The following is a 23,055-nucleotide window of genomic DNA, read 5'->3' on the forward strand; positions in this document are numbered from 1 at the left end:
CAAATTTCCCAAACAATCACATCAACAAACATAAAATGGGAAATGTAATGGTCTGTAGTGTGTAACCAAGCTTCACTAATAATTACTGAAAAGTACATATATACAAAAGTATGAACAAAAATTACTTTATGTAATGTGAAGAAGACATCAGAATCAACCTCTTTTAAATCTCTTATCATTTGTCTTCCCATTTAAATAGCGGAATAACCACCACCCAATGTAAACTGCATGCGTCAATCAAACAAAACCTTTCTTTAAAATTATGCCATTACCAAAAATATTCATTTGTAAATAAATTCAAGATGGCATAAACTTATGTGTCACAGCGCTGGACCAAATCATGGGTTTGTTGATTCTTACCTTTTGTTATGGCCTAGTAGGCGCCAGATGATGTGAAGAGGTTCTCAGGCAGTGTCCAACTAGATCTTGACACATCTATAGCATTTCTGGAGAAAGTTCTCAATTTCATGATTCATAAATGGCCAGAAAAATACATCTCTAGCTCATCAAATGCCATTGTTGATACCAAAATCACATGTATGAACTGATTCAAGTATCTTTTGCCTGGTTCCAGTTGGAACATACAGTCGCATTTGATACGCTCTGTTTGATAGTCAGTTCATCACAAAAGTTGTGAAAATGTTTAATCTCCAGTGGCAGCACCTCATCAGTACTTGGCCAACCTCTCTGGATTTGCTTCTTCCATGACCTGGTACATCTCATCACTTTCTCCAGCAAACCAAATAGTATATATTGTTTCAGAACCTGACACTGGTGCTGTCTCTGAGTGGCACACCTCACTGATTAGTAAGGCTAAATCTTCTGTGAAAATCTCCAGTTGTGATCTGTGTTGGGCTGCCAGTAGAAAGGTTTGATTTAGTGTGTCAGCAATGACTACCTCATTTCTTTATACATTTTTCTGTTCAAAGGAATATGTCTGAAGTTGAAATATTATTCTCTATAGTTGTTTAGGCACAGTTGTCAGGGATTTCTTGAAGATGAAGATCAATGGCTTGTGACTGGTTTGAATAGTCACTTGTCCAGCATATGCATAAGTATGAAAATACTCTTCATATAAACTATTACTAGAAACTCTTTCTCTATTTGCGCATAGTTTTGCTCCACCGTGTAGGATAAACATAAAGGAATCCTGTTCAGAAGGAATGGATCCTCAGAAGCTTAGCAGAGATTGGGTGGCAGCACCGGTGGTTGGGATGCGGAGCTAGTACTGGGCAGATGTCTACGGTCTGTGCCCTGAAAATGGTAGATACAAATCAAGGTCAGGTATACATATAAAGTAGCGCATATGAGATCATCTTATTGAGCAGACTGGATGGACCGTACAGGTTTTTTTTCTGCCGTCACCTACTATGTTACTATGTCAGTGATCAGGATGAATATGCATGTCCCAAGCCAGTCCTCAGGGCACACACACTCAGCCAGTCTGGTTTTCAGAATATCGAAAATGAATCTGGATGAGATAAATTTGCATACATTATGGTTACCCTGAAAACCTGACTGGCTGGGTATGCGCCAAAGACTGGGTAGACCATGCTGGCTAGAATTACACTGCACTGTAGGATCAGCATTGGCATCATAGAATCCTACACTGAAGCCTCCCTCAATAGTTGTTTCAGCTCATCTAGCACTGCATCATGTCTCTCAGGTTATCAAGTGGATTTGTTTTCCTGCTCAATTGGTTCTGTAATGGACGACCATATTTCAGAAAGTTAAGGTACAAACTTTGCCAGATATGTTGCCATCCCAAATAATCTCAAACCCCATGTCTGTCTGTGGACACTGACATATTGTTTATTGCTTTGACATTCAAAGGGTCCAGCTTCAGTCCTTTTGCCAACAGCACATGCCCCATAAATTCAGCAGATGTGCAGTTGAGGTGTAACTTCTCCAGGATTTCCAAAAGGAAATCTGCATCACTTATATTTCTCAAATGTAGTATCAAACATAGTTAACATAAATCTAGGAGAATATCCTCCAGGGTTAGCATGGAGAGCCCAGTTGAGTGGTTTCAGGTCTATACATATTCTGATTTCTCATTAGGTTTTCTGACCACCAGCAATGCTAATATCCACTCTGACAGCTCCTGTATCTTAACCAGAATCTCATGAGCTTCTATCTCTTGTAATTCCATTTTGATTTTCTCCTTGCTAGCAACTGGCAAATGTTGCAAAACTATCTGGACCGGTTGGATAGCGGGGTCTACTTGTATGTGCAGCTGCCCATCCAATTTGCCATATCTAGTGAAGTGTCCTGGAAATTGGTCATATGCCTGGGTACTTGTCCTCTAGTATTTGTTTCAGCAGCACCAATGGTGAACACATGGTCACTGTTTAGGTAGAGTAGCTGCAGTTGCTGTCAGGTCTCAGCACCCAACCAACTCTTTGTGTCACTGCAGGATATAGAAATGTACTTTGTAGCCCTGATTGTCTTTAGGATTCATAATGTTGACTAAAATCCTCCCTATTCTTTGTATTTCTGTGTTAGCGAACATGTACATATTAGTTTCAGGAGACCATGGGGCACATCTTGATCTAAGAGTTTTTCTGTCACTTCTGGCAAGAGATTTATTGTGGCCCCTGTATCCAAGTGGAACCTCACCAGCTTGTATCCAACCTGTAAGCATATGTATAACTTCTTCAGGTTTTTGTTTTTACCTCTTCTTAAGGCCAAGAGGCTTTCTCTGTCATCGTTGTCATCACCCAATGAGTGTACTTTAAGCTGGCTTCTGCATGCACTGGCAAAATGATTTTTTTTTTCATTCAGAGTTTTTAGAGTTTGCCATACTCGGGGAATGCTTCCTTCTTTGCCTCATGAGTGTAATTTCAGTAGGAGTACATATCCTTCTGGCTTGCTTCTAGCCACCTGAAATCCTGGCATATTTGTGGTTGCCTGTGCTCTGACTTATGCTGGGATAGCTCCTGTACTTTTTCCTTGCCAATCATGTCCTTCATGTGAATTGGATTGGATTGGATTTATTCAGTTTTATATACTGCTTTATACCATAGTGTCAAAGCGGTTCACAATGTTTAAAAATGACAAAAAATATTAACTACATACATAAACAGCAATAAAGAAAGGCAATTTTGTTTGTGTGGCATATTGTGATGGCGTCATTCAGGGTTAGCCTTTTTGTCTGGTGAAGATTTTGCCAAGTAATGTCTTCCCTGATGTTGATAACAATTCTATCCTGTATGAATAAGTCTTCTAGATCCCCGTACTCTCACAGCTATATTAGATGCTTAACCTCTGTTAGATAGTGTGAAAAGATGCATTTGGTTCCCTCAGCCTGTTATTCAGGATGTATCTTTCATTAGTCACATTTGTTACCCTGATGCAGTAATTTTCGAAAGCGTTAAGGATTTTCTTCACACCAATTTTATCTGCATTGCTCTAGAAAGTTAGGGTCTCATACAGCTCATATGCTTCCATGCCAATTCATCACAAGAGAAAGGGAGCACATTTCTTCATCAGCTGTTCTTCCAGGTTAATTGCAGTTTCATAATCCACCACTGTCTCTTGAAATACGTAAAATTCATAGTGCAATCCCCTGCCAAACTCAATAGTAGCAGAACTGGAATCAAGTGTAACCTTTCACGCTAATTTAGTTCTGACACCACGTAACATATTGAGCAACTCCAAGGTTGGTTAAACGTAGTCAACAATTTGCTGTATTTTCCAGCACAGCGACAACAGGAAGTGATGTATTCTACCCAGGTATACCCTTCAGTTCCTTGAGAAATCATAGAGACTTATATAACAGCTAGCATGACCCATCATAGTTTGGACCTTGGTGACCACTGTCCTCAGTCTCTTAGAGGGTATGGGTGATAAAGATAATTTATCACCTTGCCTGTGAGCCAGCTATGTGCATATGTCCTTGGACCCACTTCTGCTTCTAATAATTATCATTTTTTATTTATTACTACATGTCAAATTTTCTAACTTTTTCCATTATGCAAATGACCCCAGATCCCCAGGAGAGTGGATAATATGTTAGTTTCTGTACCTGGATATTTCCAACATCACTTGTGAGGAGTGTGAAATTTGATTTCAATATTTACATTTGCACAGGAATTGTATATCTAAATTACTATATAAAAACACATCTAAACTAGCAAGATATGTACAGAGCAGTGATGCCAGCAACCCCATCCCTGCCTGACCTCAATTCACTCCCCAGCCTGGCTGCATCACAGTTCCATTTTCCCCTTTCTACAGCTGCCATGATGTTTGTCCTCTGTGTGGGCTGATATGACCTGTGCTACTGATTCCCATCCATCTTCCATCCATGTGAACTGGCGGACAATTCATAAGACTTTTTCTAGCCCATGCAGTTACTGAATCCACAACTGCTTATGTATGTCACCTGACCCATAAATGTGCATACCACTGGCCACTAATAGGTGGACACATGGCTCAAAGTAATTAGATATGATAGATATAGGTAGATAGGTATGATTATCCAAAAAACTGATACTCTCACAGGCCTACTATGTATTGCCATGGAACCATAAAACCATTGAATTTGGCATTGTTGTTTTAAGATAATACCATAGGTTGGGGCCAATAACAAAACTTTGTGTAGAAGTATTACTATATGCAATCCTGATTGATAAAAAGATGAACTATGTATCCGTATCTAGTTTAAAATATGTTTATATGCATGCAAAACTATTTGTAGTCAAATTAATTCCTTTATTGCAACTTCTATAAATACACAGGTGGATATTCAAATGCTGCAGTCAGTTGTTTTAAATGCTGGTCATGGCATTTAGATTGGCCATGAATATTCAGCACTACTGTCTGCAAGGTTAATCAGTGCCAGCTATGTGGATAACAGCAATATTCAGATGCTATTTGAATAGCTATGCAGTTTAAGTTGGACCAACTTTTTTATATGCGTATCAGCTTAATATCACCGACTATCCATAGAATTAGGTAGAACGTTCATGCTCTGCCCTTGCTCCTCCCTAGCACTATCCAGATAATGCCACTGAAAAGTTATAAATTGGCCTGGGTGGGGCATCCTTTGGATAGCAGCTATCCAGTTAATTGCTTTTGATTATTGACCCAACAGATGTTCTGGTTATTTTTTCACTGAAACTTTTAATCAGAAATTCAGAGAAGGATCTAGAATGGGAGGGAAGGGAGAATTGGAAATGGAGTGAGAGAAGTATCTCTCCCTCAGGCTCTGCTCAGGTTATACTTTGCATTCCTATTCCTTCTCCTCTTCTGTACTGTAGTCCTATTTCTCTCCATTTTGACCCCCGTCCCTGATACTCTATTAAATATACACCTACTACTCATGTTAATCTCTACTTTCACTTATTTTCTGTTTGTCTGTCTCTCTTTCTGTCATACCGCTTTTCACTCTCAACCCAGCTGTTCCCTTCTAATATTCTCTTTGGTTAGTCTTTTCTCTCACCTCACACTGTAATTTTTCCCCTTTCACCTTCTGCTACCCCCAGCCACTTCCTAACATTCCATCAGTGAATCTCCTCTCACACTTCTTGATCCATTATCAGTCCACTTGCTTTCCCCTTCTGACTCTTCATTTTGTTGTCCAGTACCCCCAGCTTGTGAATCTTGCAGGACACTGGTACTACTTTTGCTTTATACAGTTACACCCCCCCACCAGTGGCGTTCCTACGGGGGCTGACACCCGGGGCGGATCGCCGATGTGCCCTGCCCCCCGGGTGCAGCGTCCCCCCTCCGGAACAGCACGACGCCCCCCCCGGCGAAAAAACCCCCAATCCCCTGGCAAAAGACCCCCCCCCCCCGGGTGCACGCGGCTGGGGGGGGGGGTGCCGCGTGCCTGCCGGCTCTTCATTTTCATGCTCCCTCTGCCCCGGAATAGGAAGTAACCTGTTCCGGGGCAGAGGGAGCATGAAAACGAAGAGCCAACAGGCGCGCGGCACCCCCCCAGCGGCGTGCACCCGGGGCGGACCGCCCCCACCTCCCCCCCTTGGTATGCCACTGCCCCCCACACTGCTCCTGAAAGCTCAATATGACCAGTACCACATCTCTTACCACTACCACCACTGTTTCAGCCAGCAGCAAATATCAAAAGCAGTTTTACTTAAAATATGCCTTCTCACTGCATGATCAAAACATGATACAATATGATACACAATAAAATTACAGTTCACCAAACCCCTCATAGCCTTCATGGCACCAAGTTGCTCATTGCCTCTGTCCACTTATGGTAAACCTGGTACAGCCTGCCTCTGCTGAGTCCTATGCTACTATGACCTGTGCAGCTTATCTCCTTCATGAAGCAGACTGGTTTGGCATTATTTTCTCTTCCTGGTTCTCATGTTGATGGTTAAGACTACAAAGTGGTAGTATTATCTATTAGACTTAAGCTTCAGCAATGTCCACAAGGTGTCAGTGTTTTCCAGAGAGACAGAAAGTGGGTATATTGCATTGAGGTGCATAGATGCTTAGGTTCATTTTAAAATTTATCTTAAAGGCAGCACAGAATTAAAGTAAGAAAAAGCTGATGTATCCAGCACTTCTCCTCATGCTGACAAAACTGAGCCTTAACTGTATAGATCAATAAAAGGAAAAGCTATCCAAATGAAGAAAAAATTGTCTATTTATGCCATTTTTTTGCCTTCATTTTGCAGATAAAATTTTGGCAAATTCAGTTAGATAGACATCGATTAAAAATGTCAAAAGTTGCAGATAGGTAAGTACTATACATTGTAAAATCTCTTGTTTTGTAAAATGTAAATATTAAAGATAATTTCTGTGAGCAGATGAAGAGTTTTCATAGTCACCAAAATTTAATGCAACAACATGCATTTGTCTTTCCTAAGTAAGAGGCTCATTTTCAACACACAAAAAAAATGTCCAAAAACATCATGAAGTGGCAGAGGACGTTTTTCTCTTAAAAACATACAAGTTGCAATTTTCAACACCCTAATTTGCTCTACAGTTCATCTATATTTCAAGGGGGCATGTTTCAGGCGAGACAAGATCAGCCCCAAAAGATAGATGTTTCTCTGCAATAATAGAACAAAATGAAAATGTCTACGACCATTAAGATGGTTTTGGCTAGACCTGTTTCAATCATGAATAAGTAACCAAACAGTGCCCTAAATGACCACTGAAGGGATTAAGGCATAACCTCCCCTTCCTTCTCCAGTGGTCACTGACCCCCTCCCAGACTCCTAAGAGGTGACAGTGACAGTATATACCAGGCTGTATTACAGCTTCACATGATGAACATTCCTATTAGAGCAGCAAGCAGGTCCCAGGTGTAGCCTAGTGGTCAGTGCAGTGGACTATAGAGAAGGCGATTCAGGCCCGTATCCCACTCTAACTGGTACACTTGTGGTGGAATGTGTGAACCCTCCAAAATACACTAAATACCTACTATTCCTACATAGGTGACACCTGCAAGCTCGAGAGCTTTTTTAGTGGTGTACAGAGAGGTACAGTAGGTATTTTTCTGCTCCTAGAGAGTTTACCATACAATATAAAGGGGTTATGGTGAGATATATACCTGAGACCTTTTATGTGAAGTCCATTACGGTGCCCACTAGGCTGCCTCTCTACTCTATTGGGATGTCTAAGAATGATGGCCCCCAGACATTCCAAAGGCTGTTTTGGGGAGTTTTTCTCTTGGATGTTTTCTTTTCCAAAATGGTCCCCAAAATAAAATTGCACTGAGCAAAAATCATCTAGGAAAAAGGTGATTTTCAAACCAAAAAGTTTTTCAGGTTTCAAAATGCCTATGTTTGTCACTCGAGTTTAGGATGTCTCTAGAAAAACATCCAAAATCAGACATAAAGGGGCATTTTTGAAAGAAATGTCTAAGTTGGGATTTGGACATCTTTGTAAAACGTCCAAATCCGGAGACAGGGAAAACCGTATTTTCGAAAAAAGATGGGATGTCCATCTTTCATTTCAAAAATACCAAGGACGTCCTTGGATTTGGATGTCCTTAGACATGGATGTCTTTGACTTTTGGCGATTTTCAAAACCAAAGACGTCCATGTCAAAAACATCCAAATCCAAGACATTTGGACTTGGGAGGAGCCAGCATTTGTAGTGCATTGGTCCCCCTGGCATGCAGGACACCAACCGGGCACCATAGCACTGCAGTGGACTTCATAAATTGCTCCCAGGTACATAGCTCCCTTACCTTGTGTGCTGAGCCCCCCAAAACCCACTACCCCCAACTGTACACCACTACCATAGCACTTACGGGTAAAGGGAGGCACCTAGATATAGGTACAGAGGGTTTCTGGTGGGTTTTGGAGGGCTCACTGTTTCCTTCACAAATGTAACAGGTGGGGGGGAGTATGGGCCTGGGTCCGCCTGTCTGAAGTGCACTGCACCCACTAAAACTGCTCCTGCATGCACTGTCATGGACCTGAGTATGACATTTTAGGCTGGCATAGAGGCTGGCACGTAATATTTTTAAAGATGTTTTTTGAAGGTGGGAGGGAGTTAGTGGCCACTGGGGGAGTGACAGGAGGTCATCCCCGATTCCCTCCGGTGGTCATCTGGTCATTTTGGGCACCTTTTTGTACCTTATTTGTAAGAAAAACACGTCCGGTTGAAAACGTCCAAGTGTTAGTCATGGACGTCTCCGCTTTTTTAGATTATGGCTCAAAGACGTCCAAGTCTTAGGCACGCCCAAGCCCCTCCTTCACCATGCCTCCGACGCCCCCTTGAAATTTGGACATCCTAGCGACGGACCTCAGTTAGAGACATCCAACATCGGGTTTCGATTATACCGATGTGGACGTCTCTGAGAGATGAACGTTCAAGTACCGATTTATGTCAGAAGATGGATATCCATCTTTTTCGAAAATGAGCCTGTTAGACATTTTATTGAAAATGCCCCTCTATGTATACTATAAAATGGTTTGTATGTTTATTTATATGTTCCACCAGATATTAAGAGAGGTCTGGATACACTTGAGCAATGGGCCTCATTAGTTAAATTAAAACTCAACAGAGAAAAAAACCCAAGTTTTTAGTACTGAGTAGTAGCTATAAACTACTATATAAAGATTTTACAGTGAATGGTACAACTTATCTTAAAATAAGCTTAAAATATTGGGTATTATATTGATAACTATCTCACCTTTGAAGCTCAAGTGAGAGCAGTTTTTGTTAAACTGTTTAGGGCATTATGGAGATTAAGGAGAATATGCTCCAATTTTGTACCTGAAGTATTCCAGATTATTGTCCAGGCTTTGATTTTAACACAACTGGACTATTGTAATTGCCTTAAGTATTTTGTTGTGACAGTTACAAACCTTGTAGAATACAGCAGCACATCTTATTTGTTAGGCATCAAGATTTGGTAGTGCTTAGCAAGATGCACGTGTAAATCCAAATTGTTGTCAATTAACACCAGTAATTTATTGTTAGTGCCCAATTATTGGTACTAATTGGCTTGTTACCCAATCAAATTGTGTGCACACCCAATATATATAGAATATAGAGGATAATCCCAACACCTAACTTTAAATGATCTATACATAATTACCCCCATAGTGCCCAACTGCAAGTAGGCATACACATGGGTGGGGCATGGGTGAGTTCCATACTTATGTGCATAACTTATTGAGTACTATGTTACATACTAAAGTGCAAAATGACATCAACATCAGAGGTGGTCCAAGGAAGGAGGCCACTCAGTGGTTAGTCTAAATGTAACTGTATTGAAGATAAAAAATTGAAGATAAGCCCATACCTGGCTTGGCTGAGTTTTGGCAACTGCCTGAATCAGGGGTCATCAAATTCTTCAAGTTCTTCAATACACACAAAAAAAACTCAAGGATTTCAATGCAAAGGCTGCAGGTCACCAAATATATACCACAAACGTTCAAATGAACTGCCATAGGGTTGACGATCTGCTAAACCTGAGCCTTTGTGTTGATGATATTAAATTTGTTTTGTAATATATTGAAGAATTTGATTACCCCTGATGCAGGCAGGTGCCAAAACTTGGCCTAGTCAGGTCTGGGTTTATCTTCAATATAGTTCCATTTGGACTAACCACTGACTGGCCTCCTTCCTTAGACCACCTTTGCTGGTGGTGTAATTCTGTATGTGCTGCAAAGGTTTCTACTCCTGTTTTTCCCTAAAGTGCAACATTTACATGATAACATTAATGTCTGCTTTATAAATGGCATAAGTGATAGTACTTACATAATGATGCACAAATGCCAACTTATACTCTGTTAGAGGGGAGTAACCTAATGGCTAATGCAAGAACTTGAGCAGCTCCTTGTGACTCTGGGAAAGTCACTTAACCACTTTTACTGTAACCACAGAAAGTCAGTAAGAACTTAAGAATAGTCATATTGTGTCAGACCAATGGTCCATCTAGCCCAGTATGCTGCTTCCAACAGTGGCCAATGCAGAAACCCAATTATTTGTAACATTCTATGCTACCAATCCCGGGGCAAGCAGTGGCTTCCCCAATCTCCATCTCAATAGCACACTGTGGACCTTTCCTCCAGGAACTTGTCCAAACTTTTTTTAAACCCAGATACGTTAACTGCTATTACCACATCTTCTGGCAAAGAGTTCCAGAGCTTAACTATTCTTTGAGTGAAAAAATATTTCCTCCTATTTGTTTTAAAAGTATTTCCATGTGATTTCATTGAGTGTCCCCTGGTCTTTTTACTCTTTGAAAGAGTACAAAATTGATTCACTTTTACCCATTCTACACCACTCAGGATTTTGTAGACCTTGATCATATCCCCCTTCAGCAGTCTCTTTTCCAAGCTGAAGAACCCTATCCTTTTTAATCTTTCCTCACATGAGAGGAATTCCATCCATTCTATCATTTTGGTCTCTCTTCTTTAAACCTTTTCTAATTCCACTATATCTTTTTTGAGATACAGTGACCAGAATTGAACACAATACATCCCCTTTCTCTATTCAATAATGTAATCTGGGTAGCCAAGGGCTTTTATAGAATTTGTACTCAGTGCCCAAATTTCAGGTGACCTTTATAGAGTTGTCCCTTGAAGGCATTCTTTTATAAAAGTCACTTGTTTACCCTATTCCATATGTGTAAAAGGCATCTTACAAAATCATCTCACAGGTTACATACGTAAAAGTATATGTGGTGACAAGAAGGTGCACACGTATGTGAATCACATGAAGGCATGTTCTGGGACATAGTTTGTGTGGGGGTGGGCAGAGTACACACATACCGCCTGATATGCAGCCTGCAGCAGTCAGTGGTGTAAAGCCGCTAACAGTTGTGAGCAGAATTAAACCCTTATATTCAATACTGGGTCATATCCATGCACTTGCATTAAATATCTGGAGTCAGCTGCTGACCAGGAAATGAAGTACATGGCAATCGATATTCAGTGCCAGCACCTGCATAGCTAAGGGACAAACTTAAGACTGTAGTCCTGTCTGCCCACTTAGCTATGCAGGCAATGATACAGAATATGGCTGGCACCCACATAACTGTTGGTCCCTTCCTGAATCCACCCATAGACTACCCTGGCACTAACTGTGTAGTGCCAAAGCAGTCAGAGATGATATTCAGTGACACTGCCTGGTTAAGTGCTGCTGAATATCAATGGCTGGGATGCTAAGCATGGTTCAAGTAGGCAAGAGCCTCTTGAGCCTGCATAACCACACCAAATATCGATGCTCACGTGCCTATGTCATCTATGTACATTTATATTTGCTTCCTAGCAGGTATGAAGGTAGGTGAGTGCATTTTAGCTGCAATTGTGCTAAAAGTGTTTATGTGTCTTTATAAAATAGCCTTAAAATAGGCTCTTATTTTGACTTTCAATCTAAAATAACACTCTACATGCAGACCCCATTGTTGTCAATGTGACCTATTTGGTTACTAATAATTTATGTTAAATGTCAGTAATGATGTTTAATAGATTAATGCAGGTTAGTTAATCTAGCCCTGTATATAATTCAAAGATTGACTGTGTGTTTACACAAAATGATGACTATCAATTTATGCACTTCACTTTCCTTACTTTCACTTTTGTGGAGAGGGGCTATATCCACCCTTCTCCAGTCATCTAGGACTAATCCTGCCTGTTGCCAGGTATAACACAGCACTAAATATCTGATCTGACTGCCAGCATTGGGCAGTCACCGTGCAGCCTGACACTAGCTGCATATCAGGGGGTTGTGAAAATGTAATCACCTCACTTTTATTTCTGTTTCCAGGTACTTTATAAATTTGATAAAAAGCAGAAGTCCCAGCACAAATCCCTGGGAACCCATTTTTACTTCTCCATTGAGAAAACTGACCATTTAACCCTACTCTATGTTTTCTGTTAGCCAGTTTTTAATCTACAAATCGGACACTGCATCCTATCCTATGACTTTTTAAATTTTCTCAGGAGTCATTTGGAAGAGATACAGGTGCCAGAAAAGATATTCAAAGCTGATGAGTCAAACTGAATGAAATCTCTATAAACCTGGAAGATGTAATGGCACAATTTGACAAACTGAAGAGTAGCAAATCACCTGGACCAGATGGTATTCATCTAGAATTGAAAAATGAACTTGCGGAACTATTGTTAGTAAAATGTAATTTAGCTTTAAAATAAAGCAAGGTACAGGAAGATTGGAGGATGGCCAATATAATGCTCATTTTTAAAAGGTTCCAGAAGTAATCTGTGAAATTATAGACTGGAAAGCCTGACGTTAGTACCAGGCAAAATGGTAGAGATTATTATAAAGAACAAAATTAAGGAGCATATTCAATAGCATGGTTTAATGAGATAAAGCCAACATGGATTTAGTGAAGGGAATTCTTGCCTCACCAATCTATTACATTTATTTGAAGGGATGAACAAACATGTAGATAAAGGAGAGCCAGTTGATATTGTGGAGGGGCATAATCAAACGAAAATGTCTATCTCCATGGGCGTTTATCTCCGAGAACGGATCCGTGAAGGGGCGGACCGAACCGTATTTTCGCAAAAAATAGACGTCCATGTTTTATTCGACAATTTGTGAGCTGGGCGTTTTTGTTTTTCAGCGATAATGGAAAATGAAAGCGCCCAGCTCACAAATTGCCCACAAGTCTACACCATTACTATAGTCCTAAGGGGTGAAGGGGGGCACCTACATGTGGGTACAGTGGGTTTGGGGGGGTTGGACGACTAATAAGCATTAAGCAGCACAATTGTAACAGGTAGGGGGGATGGGCCTGGGTCTGGGTCCACCTGCCTGAAGTCCACTGCACCCCCTAACAACTGCTCCAGGGACCTGCATACTGCTGCCAGGGAGGTGGGTATGACATTTGATGGTGAAAATAAAAAGTTGTGAAACATCATTTTTTTGTGGTGGGAGGGAGTTAGTGACCACTTGGGGAGTCAGGGGAGGTCATCCTCGATTCCCTCCGATGGTCATCTGGTCATTTAGAGCACTTTTTTGGGACCTGTTCGTGTGAAAAAAGGGTCTAACAAGTGTCCTAAATTTCCGCTAAAAACGCCTTTATTTTTTCGATTATCGCCGTAACACGTACATCTCTCCTCGGCCGATAACCACGCCCCAGTTCCACCTTTGTCACACCTCTGACACGCCCCCATCAACTTTGTCCACATCCGCGACAGAGTGCAGTTGAAAACATCCAAAATCGGCTTTCGATTATATCGATTTATTCGTTTTTGTGAGATAAACGTCTATCTCCCGATTTGGGTCGAAATCTAGGCGTTTTTCTCTTTCGATTATAAGGTGGATTGTGTATCTGGATTTTCAAAAGGCATTTGACAAAGTACCTCATGAAAGACTGCAGAGGAAATTGGAAAGTCATAGGATAAGAGGTAGTGTTTTATTGTAGATTAAAAACTGGTTAAAATACAGAAAACAGAGAGTAGGGTTAATGGTTAGTATTCTCAATGGAGAAGGGTAGATAATAGGGTTCCCCAGGGGTCTGCGTTGGGACCGTTGCTTTTTAACACATTTATAAATGATCTAGAGATGGGAGTAACTAGTGAGGTAATTAAATTTGCTGATGACACTAACCAGCTTATTTTCAAAAGAGATTGCTGGCCATCTTCCGACACAAATCGGGAGATGGCCGGCCATCTCCTGAACCCGGCCAAATCGGTATAATTGAAAGCCGATTTTGGCCGGCTTCTACTGCTTTCCATCGCGGAGCCGTCCAAACTTCAAGGGGGCGTGTTGGTAGGGTAGCGAAGGTGGGACCAGGGCATGCTCGCGAGATGGCCGGCTTCGCCCAATAATGGAAAAAAGAAAGCCAGCCCTGACGAGCATTTCGCCGGCTTCACTTGATCCCTTTTTTTTCAGGACCAAGCTTCAAAAAGTTGCCCCAACTGACCAAATGACCACTGGAGGGAATCAGGGATGACCTCCCCTTACTCCCCCAGTGGTCACCAACCCCCTCCCACCCACCCACCCAAAAAAATTATTGCCAGTCTCTATGCCAGCCTGAAATGTCATACCCAGCTCCCTGATAGCAGTATGCAGTCCCTGGAGCAGTATTTAGTAGATGCAGTGCACTTCAGGCAGGTGAACCCAGACCCACCCCCCCACCCACCTGTTACACTTGTGGTGGTAAATGTTAAGCCCTCCAAAACCCCCCAAAACCCACTTCATCCCTAAGGGCTATGGTAGTGGTGTAGAGTTGTGGGGAGTGGGTTTTGGGGGAATTTGGGAGACTCAGTACCCAAGGTAAGGGAGCTATGCACCTGGGAGCTATTTTTGAAGTCCACTGCAGTGCCCCCTAGGGTGTCCAGTTGGTGTCCTGGCATGTGAAGGGGACCAGTGCACTACAAATGCTGGCTCCTCCCACGACCAAATGCCTTGGATTTGGCCAGGTTTGAGATCGCTGGCATTAGTTTCCATTATCGGCAAAAACCGATGCCGGCCATCTCAAACCCGGCCATCTCTGACATTTGGCCGGCCCCAACTGTATTATCGAAATGAAAGATGGCCGGCCATCTTTTTTGATAATACGGTTCGGGACTGCTCTTTGTGGCGCCGGCCAAATAAATGGCCGGCCTATTTGGCCGGCGCCGTTCGATTATGCCCCTCCACGTTATTCAAAGTTGTTAAATCACAAGAGGATTGTGAAAAATTACATGAGGACCTTATGAGACTGGGAGACTGGACATCCAAATGGCAGATGATACTTAATATTAGCAAGTGCAAAGTGATGCATGTGGGAAAGAGGAACCCGAACTATAGCTACGTAATGCAAGGTTCCACAGTAGGAGTCATTGACTCAGGAAAGGGATCTGTGAGTCAGCGTTGATGATACATTGAAACCTCTGTCCAGTGTGCTGCGGTGCCTAAGAAAGCAAATAGAATGTTAGGTATTATTAGGAAAGGAATGAGAAACAAAAATGAAGACATTATAATGCCTTTGTATCACTCCATGGTGCAACCACACCTCGAATATTGTGTGCAATTCTAGTTACCGTATCTCAAAAAAGATATTGTGAAATTAGAAAAGGTACAGAGAAGGGCAACAAAAATAATAAAGGGGACAGGATGACATCCCTATGAGGAAAGGCTAAAGTGGCCAGGGCTCTTCAGCTTGTAAAAGAGACTGCTGAGGGAGATATAACATAGTAACATAACATAGTAACATAGTAGATGACGGCAGAAAAAGACCTGCACAGTCCACCCAGTCTGCCCAACAAGATAAACTCACATGTACCATTTTTTGTGTATACCTTACCTTGATTTGTACCTGTCTTTTTCAGGGCACAGACCGTATAAGTCTGCCCAGCACTATCCCCGCCTCCCAACCACCAGCCCCGCCCCCCACCACCGGCTCTGGCACAGACCGTATAAGTCTGCCCAGCACTATCCCCACCTCCCAACCACCAGCCCTGCCTCCCACCACCAGCTAAGCTTCTGGGGATCCCTTCCTTCTGAGCAGGATTCCTTTATGTTTATCCCACGCATGTATATGATAGAGGTCTTTAAAATGATGAGTGGAATGGAATGGGTAGACGTGAATTGATTGTTCACTCTTTCCAAACATACTAGAACTAAAGGGCAATGAAGCTACAAAATAATGAATTTAAAACGAATCAGAGAAAATATTTATTCACTCAACATGTAATTAAACTCTGGAATTTCTTGCCAGAGAATGTAGTAAAAGCAGTAAGTGGGGTTTAGAAAAGGTTTGGATAGCTTCCTAAAAGAAAAGTCCATAAGCCATTATTAAAATGGACTTGGGGAAAATCCACTGCTTATTTCTAGGATAAGCGGCATAAAATATATTGTACTGTTTTGGGATCTTGCCAGGTACTTGTGACCTGGATTGGCCACTGTTGGAAACAGAATGGTGGGCTTGATGGACCCTCGGTCTGTCCCAGTATGGCAATACTTATGTACTTATATTCATGATGTACTTTGTCAAATGCCTTCTGAAAATTCAGAGACACAATATTCACCCCTTCAAAGAAATGAAGCAGATTGGTGAGACAAGATTTCCCTTGGCTAAATACAAATTGCTAGAGTAGGGTAAAAATGTATGAAAAAGCTCTAAACTTCTCTTTTTAAGGTTGACATCATAAAAGGAGAAGATTAGAGCTTTATCATGACATCATCCAGCAATTACCTCCCAGTTAATGACAGTAGGGCAGGGAAGAAAAACTCAAGCAAGATGCACAGTCCCGTTTCTTGCTGCCACCCTTCTCCTTTACAGCATATCCTACACATGCTCATTAATTTCCAAAGGCTCAAATCATCATTACATGTTCTGCTATGTCATATGAATCATCTTGAGAAAAAAAAAAGCACAGACCCAATCTAAAGGTGATAAAACAACTGAGAACAATGTACAGTGAAGCTTCAAGTATTTTATTTACACCTCTCTAGGAGTGAAGTTTGGGGTCTTGTACAGGATAGGAAAGAATCCAAGTATAAACCTGCCAAATTCAGTTTTGTTAATTTATCTTGTATTCAGCAAAGCTTCCCAAGAGTAACTATAGAGCACAAGTAGCACACTTTTTCTTACTACTCACAATGTAAAAAAGAATTCTAATTCTGTAACAGCCACACAACTTTCTTCAATACCAGGCACAAAACTCTCTCCCTGCAAGAAAACAATATGCTAGATTGCTAAAGATCGTTACACAGAAAGTGCTTGCTACTGTACCTGAATGTAACTCTCAGTGAGCTAGGACTTGGAATAGGGAAATAATTGCATGTAGAATTCAAATCTAAATCAAACACAAATATTGTTCCTTAACAGATGGAGAACAAGTGATTATAAATTAGAAAATGTAAAAGCAAAAACTGAAATGGAAGCTCCAAGAAACGAGGGTATGCATTCAGTGCAGAACCAGAGAAACACATTTCTTGTACTGTTCAGAATACAAACATTCCAAAGAGAATACATTCCAAAGTTGATATATTCCAGTCTCTAAACTGAAAGTAAAATTCCTATATCTACTTGTGTTGTCTGAATCTTTTTGTGGGTTTTTGTAGAGTTGCCTAGTGGTTAGTACAGCAGACTTTGAGCCTGGGGAGCTAGGTTCAATTCCCACTGCAGCTCCTTGTGACTCTGGGCAAGTCACTTAACCTTCCATTGCCCCAGGTACAAATAAGTACCTATATATACTATGTAAATCGCTTTGAATATAGTTGCAAAAACCACAGAAAGGCAGTATGTCAAGTCCTATTCCCTTTCTTCATCAGTCTTTCCTACCTCTTTCTGTATATCTGATTTCCCATTCCCCCTTTTCACTTAAAATATCTCTGTCTATGGGCTTGAGTCCCCACACTCTCCTCTAAGACATCTTTTTCTCCCTGTGCATTCTCAGAAGTCCTGCCATTTCATTCTATACCCAGCCCATCCCTGCTCAGTCCCCCCCCCCCCCCCCTCCTCAACTCACAATCCCTAAATTCAACTACCCTCTCCCCAGGCCTCTTTTCTTGCTCCAGTCCTGTTCTGCTTTGCCCGCCTGAGGCAGCCTGTTGTGACCCCTGTTCTTCCATTTAATACTCCTGTCTCTTCTCTCTCTCTTCCCACACTACCTTATTGTCTCTTTCCCTGTTAATCTCAAGTGCTCATTCACTCTTCCTTCTATCCACCTAATCCCAAGTATCTGGGCTTTCTTCCCTGGATATTTTTCTTTCATTATCACATTTCTCTGTACTTATTCACATTCTGGGTCACCACTGGGTCCTTCTTTCTCCTCTAGTCTGCGTTGTCCCTCTCCCCCTACTATGTGAACAAACTGACCAACTCACCAAGACTTGCATGCCTAAATGTCCAGTTTTCCCCTTGCTGAGCAGTGACTCAAGCCCCAGCTGGCCCAGGAGAGGTACAAGCTTTATATAGGGATGTCCCCTTCTCTAAGTAAACAACACCAGTGCAGAGGGATATAAGATCTTATTTACTTCACATGCTGTACAAAGTCAGTCCAATGTTACAGTCACAACACATAATAAACAATCCTCTGTAGTTGACCTGCAGGATGCGGCAACCAGTTGGGCTGATGAGGGCTCCCAGGACAGTGTTCCTCTTTTTCTTCCTGTACTGCATACCACCACTTTCTCTCACAAGGTAGAAAGAGATCAGGACACCTCTCTTGGCTTTTATATGACTCTTCCTCAAGTTTAGGGTTCTGTCCTAGACCTGACCCTTTTCCATTATGGCTCCATTATTCCTGGTAGCAGCACTTAAAGACTGCAGTGATGGAAACAAATGAAATGTCTTCCCAGGCAGGAATGTTTTATTCTCTCCTGTTCCCTCCAATGGTGTAAGGTACTTTGTAAGGTAACAGATTATCACCTATTTAGTAATTATTCTAGACTCGTTTGGCACAAGGGGATGATCAGTACCTAAATGTGGCCCTTGTATTCTTGTCTGGCTATACAACAATGAAAGGAATAATACCAAAATGGAAATATATTATTTATTATAGATATAAAAATAACAATATGGCAAAATGCAAAGCAAGTTACAAACCTATGTACACTACCAAAATATACTACCGTATTTTTCGGACTATAAGACGCACTTTTTTCCCCCAAAATTTGGGAGGAAAATGGGGGGTGCGTCTTATAGTCCGAAGGTAGCGGTTCGCGGTGGAGCGGGAAGGCAGGAGCAGGATCGCCACTGCAGGAAGCCGGCGGCGGCAGAGTGTGCAATGCTGCGGGCCCTGGGCTGGAAGGAGGGGGTTTCCCGCCGACTCCGTGGGTGCTCAGGCACCCCCAATATCTCACCGACCGCCAGCCTAGTCCCTCCCTCCCTCTGAATTTGAAGTCTTACCTCGTCGGGGCAGCGCGAGTGAAAAGCGTGCAGCCCTGCCCCCTCTCTTGCTCTGCTCTGGAAATGTGGGCGGGACCAGAGCTCAGCTAAAGAGAAGGGAAGGGCTTCATGCTTTTCATTCGCGCTGCCCCGACGAGGTAAGACTTAAAATTTAGAGGGAGGGAGCCTGGAACTCAGGAGGAGGGAGGAGGGGCTGGAATTTGGAGGGAGGGAGGGGGCCTGGAAACTCAGGGAGGGGGGGCTGGAATTTGGAGGGAGGGGGCCTGGAATCTCATGGAGGGAGGGGGCCTGGAATGGAGGGGGCCTGGAACAGGGAGGGAGCCTGGAACTCAGGGGGAGGGAGGGGGGGCTGGAATTTGGAGGGAGGGAGGGGGCCTGGAAACTCAGGGAGGGGGGGGCTGGAATTTGGAGGGAGGGAGGGGGCCTGGAATCTCATGGAGGGAGGGGGGCCTGGAATGGAGGGGGCCTGGAACAGGGAGGGAGCCTGGAACTCAGGGGGAGGGAGGGGGGGCTGGAATTTGGAGGGAGGGAGCCCTGGAACTCAGGGAGGCAGGTCCCCCTGGAACTCAGGGAGGGAGGGGGCCCTGGAACTCAGGGAGGCAGGTCCCCCTGGAACTCAGGGAGGGAGGGAGGGGGGCCCTGGAACTCAGGGAGGGAGGGAGGGGGCCCTAGAACTGATAGTTTTGTCAGTACTGTATTTTGTTGCAGAAAGATAAATTAGCGTACCGTAGTATGCTGCTGAATCTACTGTAATTGTGGAAAGATGTCAAAGCAGAAAAGGCTTTCATATAAAATCCCTTTTAAACTGGAGGTAGTGAAGTACGCCAAAGAACATGGTAACAGAGCAGCGGAGAAACACTTTGGGCCACCTCCAACCGAAAAAATGATACGGGAATGGAGGAAACAGGAGGATCAGCTGCAAAAACCGGACAAAACGAAACAATGTTTTCGTGGGCATGCTGCAAAATGGCCACAGTTAGAAGTGGATGTGAAAGAGTGTATCACACGTCACAGGAACAATGGCTTTACAAAAATGATAATATATGAAGCCAAACGTCTTGCTACAGAGAAAGGCATTGAGGACTTCACTGGATCACCATCATGGTGCCACAGATTTATGAAGAGATGTGGTCTTGCTATGCGCACCAAAAGTAGGATTGCACAAAAAATGCCTATAGAATATGAATCCATGATTGTGTCTTTTCACAAATTTGTACTGGATGCAAGAAAGAAAAATGGATTTGAAATAAGCCAGATTGGGAACATGGATGAAGTCCCATTAACCTTTGATGTTCCATAAAACAAGACTGTTGATCTGAAAGGTGCCAAAACCATAACCGTGAAAACCTCAGGGCATGAGAAAACCCATTACACGGTTGTGTTGTCCTGCTGTGCAGATGGCACAAAACTGCCACCAATGCTGATTTTCAAGAGAAAAACCATGCTAAAAGAGGCAATCCCAAGAGGAGTTATTGTTCATGTTCATGACAAAGGATGGATGGACGAAAATGGCATGAAGATATGGATAGAAAAAGTGTGGTCCAAACGTCCTGGAGGGCTTCTGAAAAAACCTGCTCTATTAGTGCTTGACCAGTTTAGGGCACATATCACTGAAGCCACAAAAAAGAGATTTAAAGAAGAGAAAACCCATCTAGCCGTAATTCCTGGGGGGCTTACCAGCCAGTTGCAACCTTTGGACGTTTCCATCAACAAGCCATTTAAAGTTTTAATGAGAGAAGAGTGGAATAAATGGATGGCTGCTGGAAATCATGATCTGACACCAACTGGACGAATGAAGAGGCCCACTTTCACCCAAGTTTGTGAGTGGGTGAAAACCTCATGGCAGTCAGTTAAGGATGAAACCGTTGTGAGGTCCTTCAAAAAATGTGGCATCAGCAATGCCTTAGACGGCTCTGAAGATTACATCCTCTATGAACAGAGTGAAGACAGTGATGCTAGTGATTCTGAGGAACTGAGCCTCATAAATGTGGACAGTAGTGACGAGGAGTTCTTGGGGTTCCCTGATGATTAGAGTAGTTTCTGTACTTAAAGCTTAAAGTCAGTAATAATGGTTGTTAATGCTGCTGTTGAGTTCTGTTTACATTGGTTAAATATTGTTATTTAAGGTATGTTATTAAATATTTTACCTCACGTTTTGCTTCAAACTTTTTTTTTCTATTTTCCTCCTCTAAAACCTAGGTGCGTCTTATGGTCCGGTGCGTCTTATAGTCCGAAAAATACGGTAATTATTGCCAAAAGATATATGATACAACTATAATATCCTGAGAAAAGATTACCACTTAGCAGCAAGATTAGGCTAAAGACCCCGGGTCCTGTTATAACCAATCAGTTGCAGGCAAACCAAACTAAAACCTCAGTTATAAGAAAACTCCTGCTTCTCTCACCCTTGTGGTCCCGTAAGTCCCAGAGCTCAGGTGATTAAGAATACTTTTTACTCTGTAATAAAAAAAAAAAGTACGTAAGTAAAAATGTACTGGCTTCAAAAGTAGTGAAGTAAAAGTAGAGGGGTATGTTTACTAAGGTGCATTAGCATTTATATCGCATTTGTAAATTTAAGGCATGTTCTATGGGCACATTAGTGTTTAATGCGCGTAAACCATTTACACGTGTTAAAAATGCTAACACTCCCATAGTGCCGCTTAGTAAACATAGGCGAGAAAGTCTTATCCAAAACAAATACTCAAGTAAAAGTAGAGAGCTGTACTTTTGTACTTTTACTTGAGTATTTGTTTTGGCAAAACTTTCTACTTTTACTTCACTGCTTTTGAAGCCAGTATTTTTACTTTTTTACTTATTTTTTTTTTTATTATTTGGAGAGGTTATCCACAGTCTTCACTAGCATTGTAATTTCCTTCATTGACTTGGCCACTGTAGTGTCTAGAGAGCATCTGGAATGCTCTACAAGTCATCACCTTGGTTTTCAACTGTGAAGAACTAGTCTCCGCAGGAATTCCAGCATTTTTCAAACCACCATTGGATTCAGCTGAAACTGCTCCTTGAGTAGGGGCTCGCTGTATGGCTTCCACTTCCGGAGTAAACCCCTGCTGCAGCACTGATCCATACGGATGAGGTGGGGTGTTAGGAACTGGCGGGGACAGAGTAAAATGAAGCCCCAAGTCAGCAGGCTCTCATTTGCCCGACGAAACAGCAGGGCCCCCGCCAATCACTAACAAGAGGGTTCTGGCCACAAATCGCTCAATAGACTGTTGAACTGGGGAAGAGGTTTTCGTCGTCGAGGAAACGGCTCTCACAATCCTCATATGTTTAATATGCGGCATATTGGTAAGAGGAAACACAACAAATTCAGCAGTCAAGAACAAAGCAATCCTCTACCAGATATATGCCGCCATCTTAGCATGCCTCACAATCAGCTACTTAAGTACTTTTAAAAAGTAACGACCCCATCTCTGAGAATAAGATATGCTTGTTCATAATATTATAATATCAAATTACTAAAGTTGCTAAGATCAAGAATAGTTTAAAGAAAATTCTGTTTTATGTTTTATCCTTTTTTTCTCCAATCATTTTACCATCATGACACTATCTATTATGAAGATATGCCCTATGCAGACATCAATATATAATGAGGTGCTCTTTAATAGTCACCCCCTACCAAAGTTACTCAATTGAAACTAGCTAAAAATGTATACTGTTTGATTAGATTGTTTCTGATTACAATTTATTTAAACTTGATATGCTGCCTATCAAACAAATGTCCAGGTGGTTTACAATACTTCCACTTAACACCAATTGTTGCACCCTATTCTATTAACTTTACATGT

The 23,055-nt window shown here is 42.1% G+C and overlaps 1 protein-coding gene across 2 annotated transcripts in view; it reads left to right on the forward strand.

Moving 5' to 3' along the window:
• RGS7 (regulator of G protein signaling 7) overlaps positions 1-23,055 on the forward strand; it is a 557,085-nt gene that overhangs the window by 500,255 nt on the left and 33,775 nt on the right. For both annotated transcript variants that reach the window (XM_030196383.1, XM_030196384.1), the window contains one exon: positions 6,651-6,712. In XM_030196383.1, coding sequence (XP_030052243.1) covers positions 6,651-6,712 — 62 coding nt within the window. The remainder of the gene's footprint in view (positions 1-6,650; positions 6,713-23,055) is intronic.

This window comes from Microcaecilia unicolor, chromosome 3 (assembly GCF_901765095.1).
Source record: "Microcaecilia unicolor chromosome 3, aMicUni1.1, whole genome shotgun sequence".
NCBI lineage: Eukaryota > Metazoa > Chordata > Amphibia > Gymnophiona > Siphonopidae > Microcaecilia > Microcaecilia unicolor.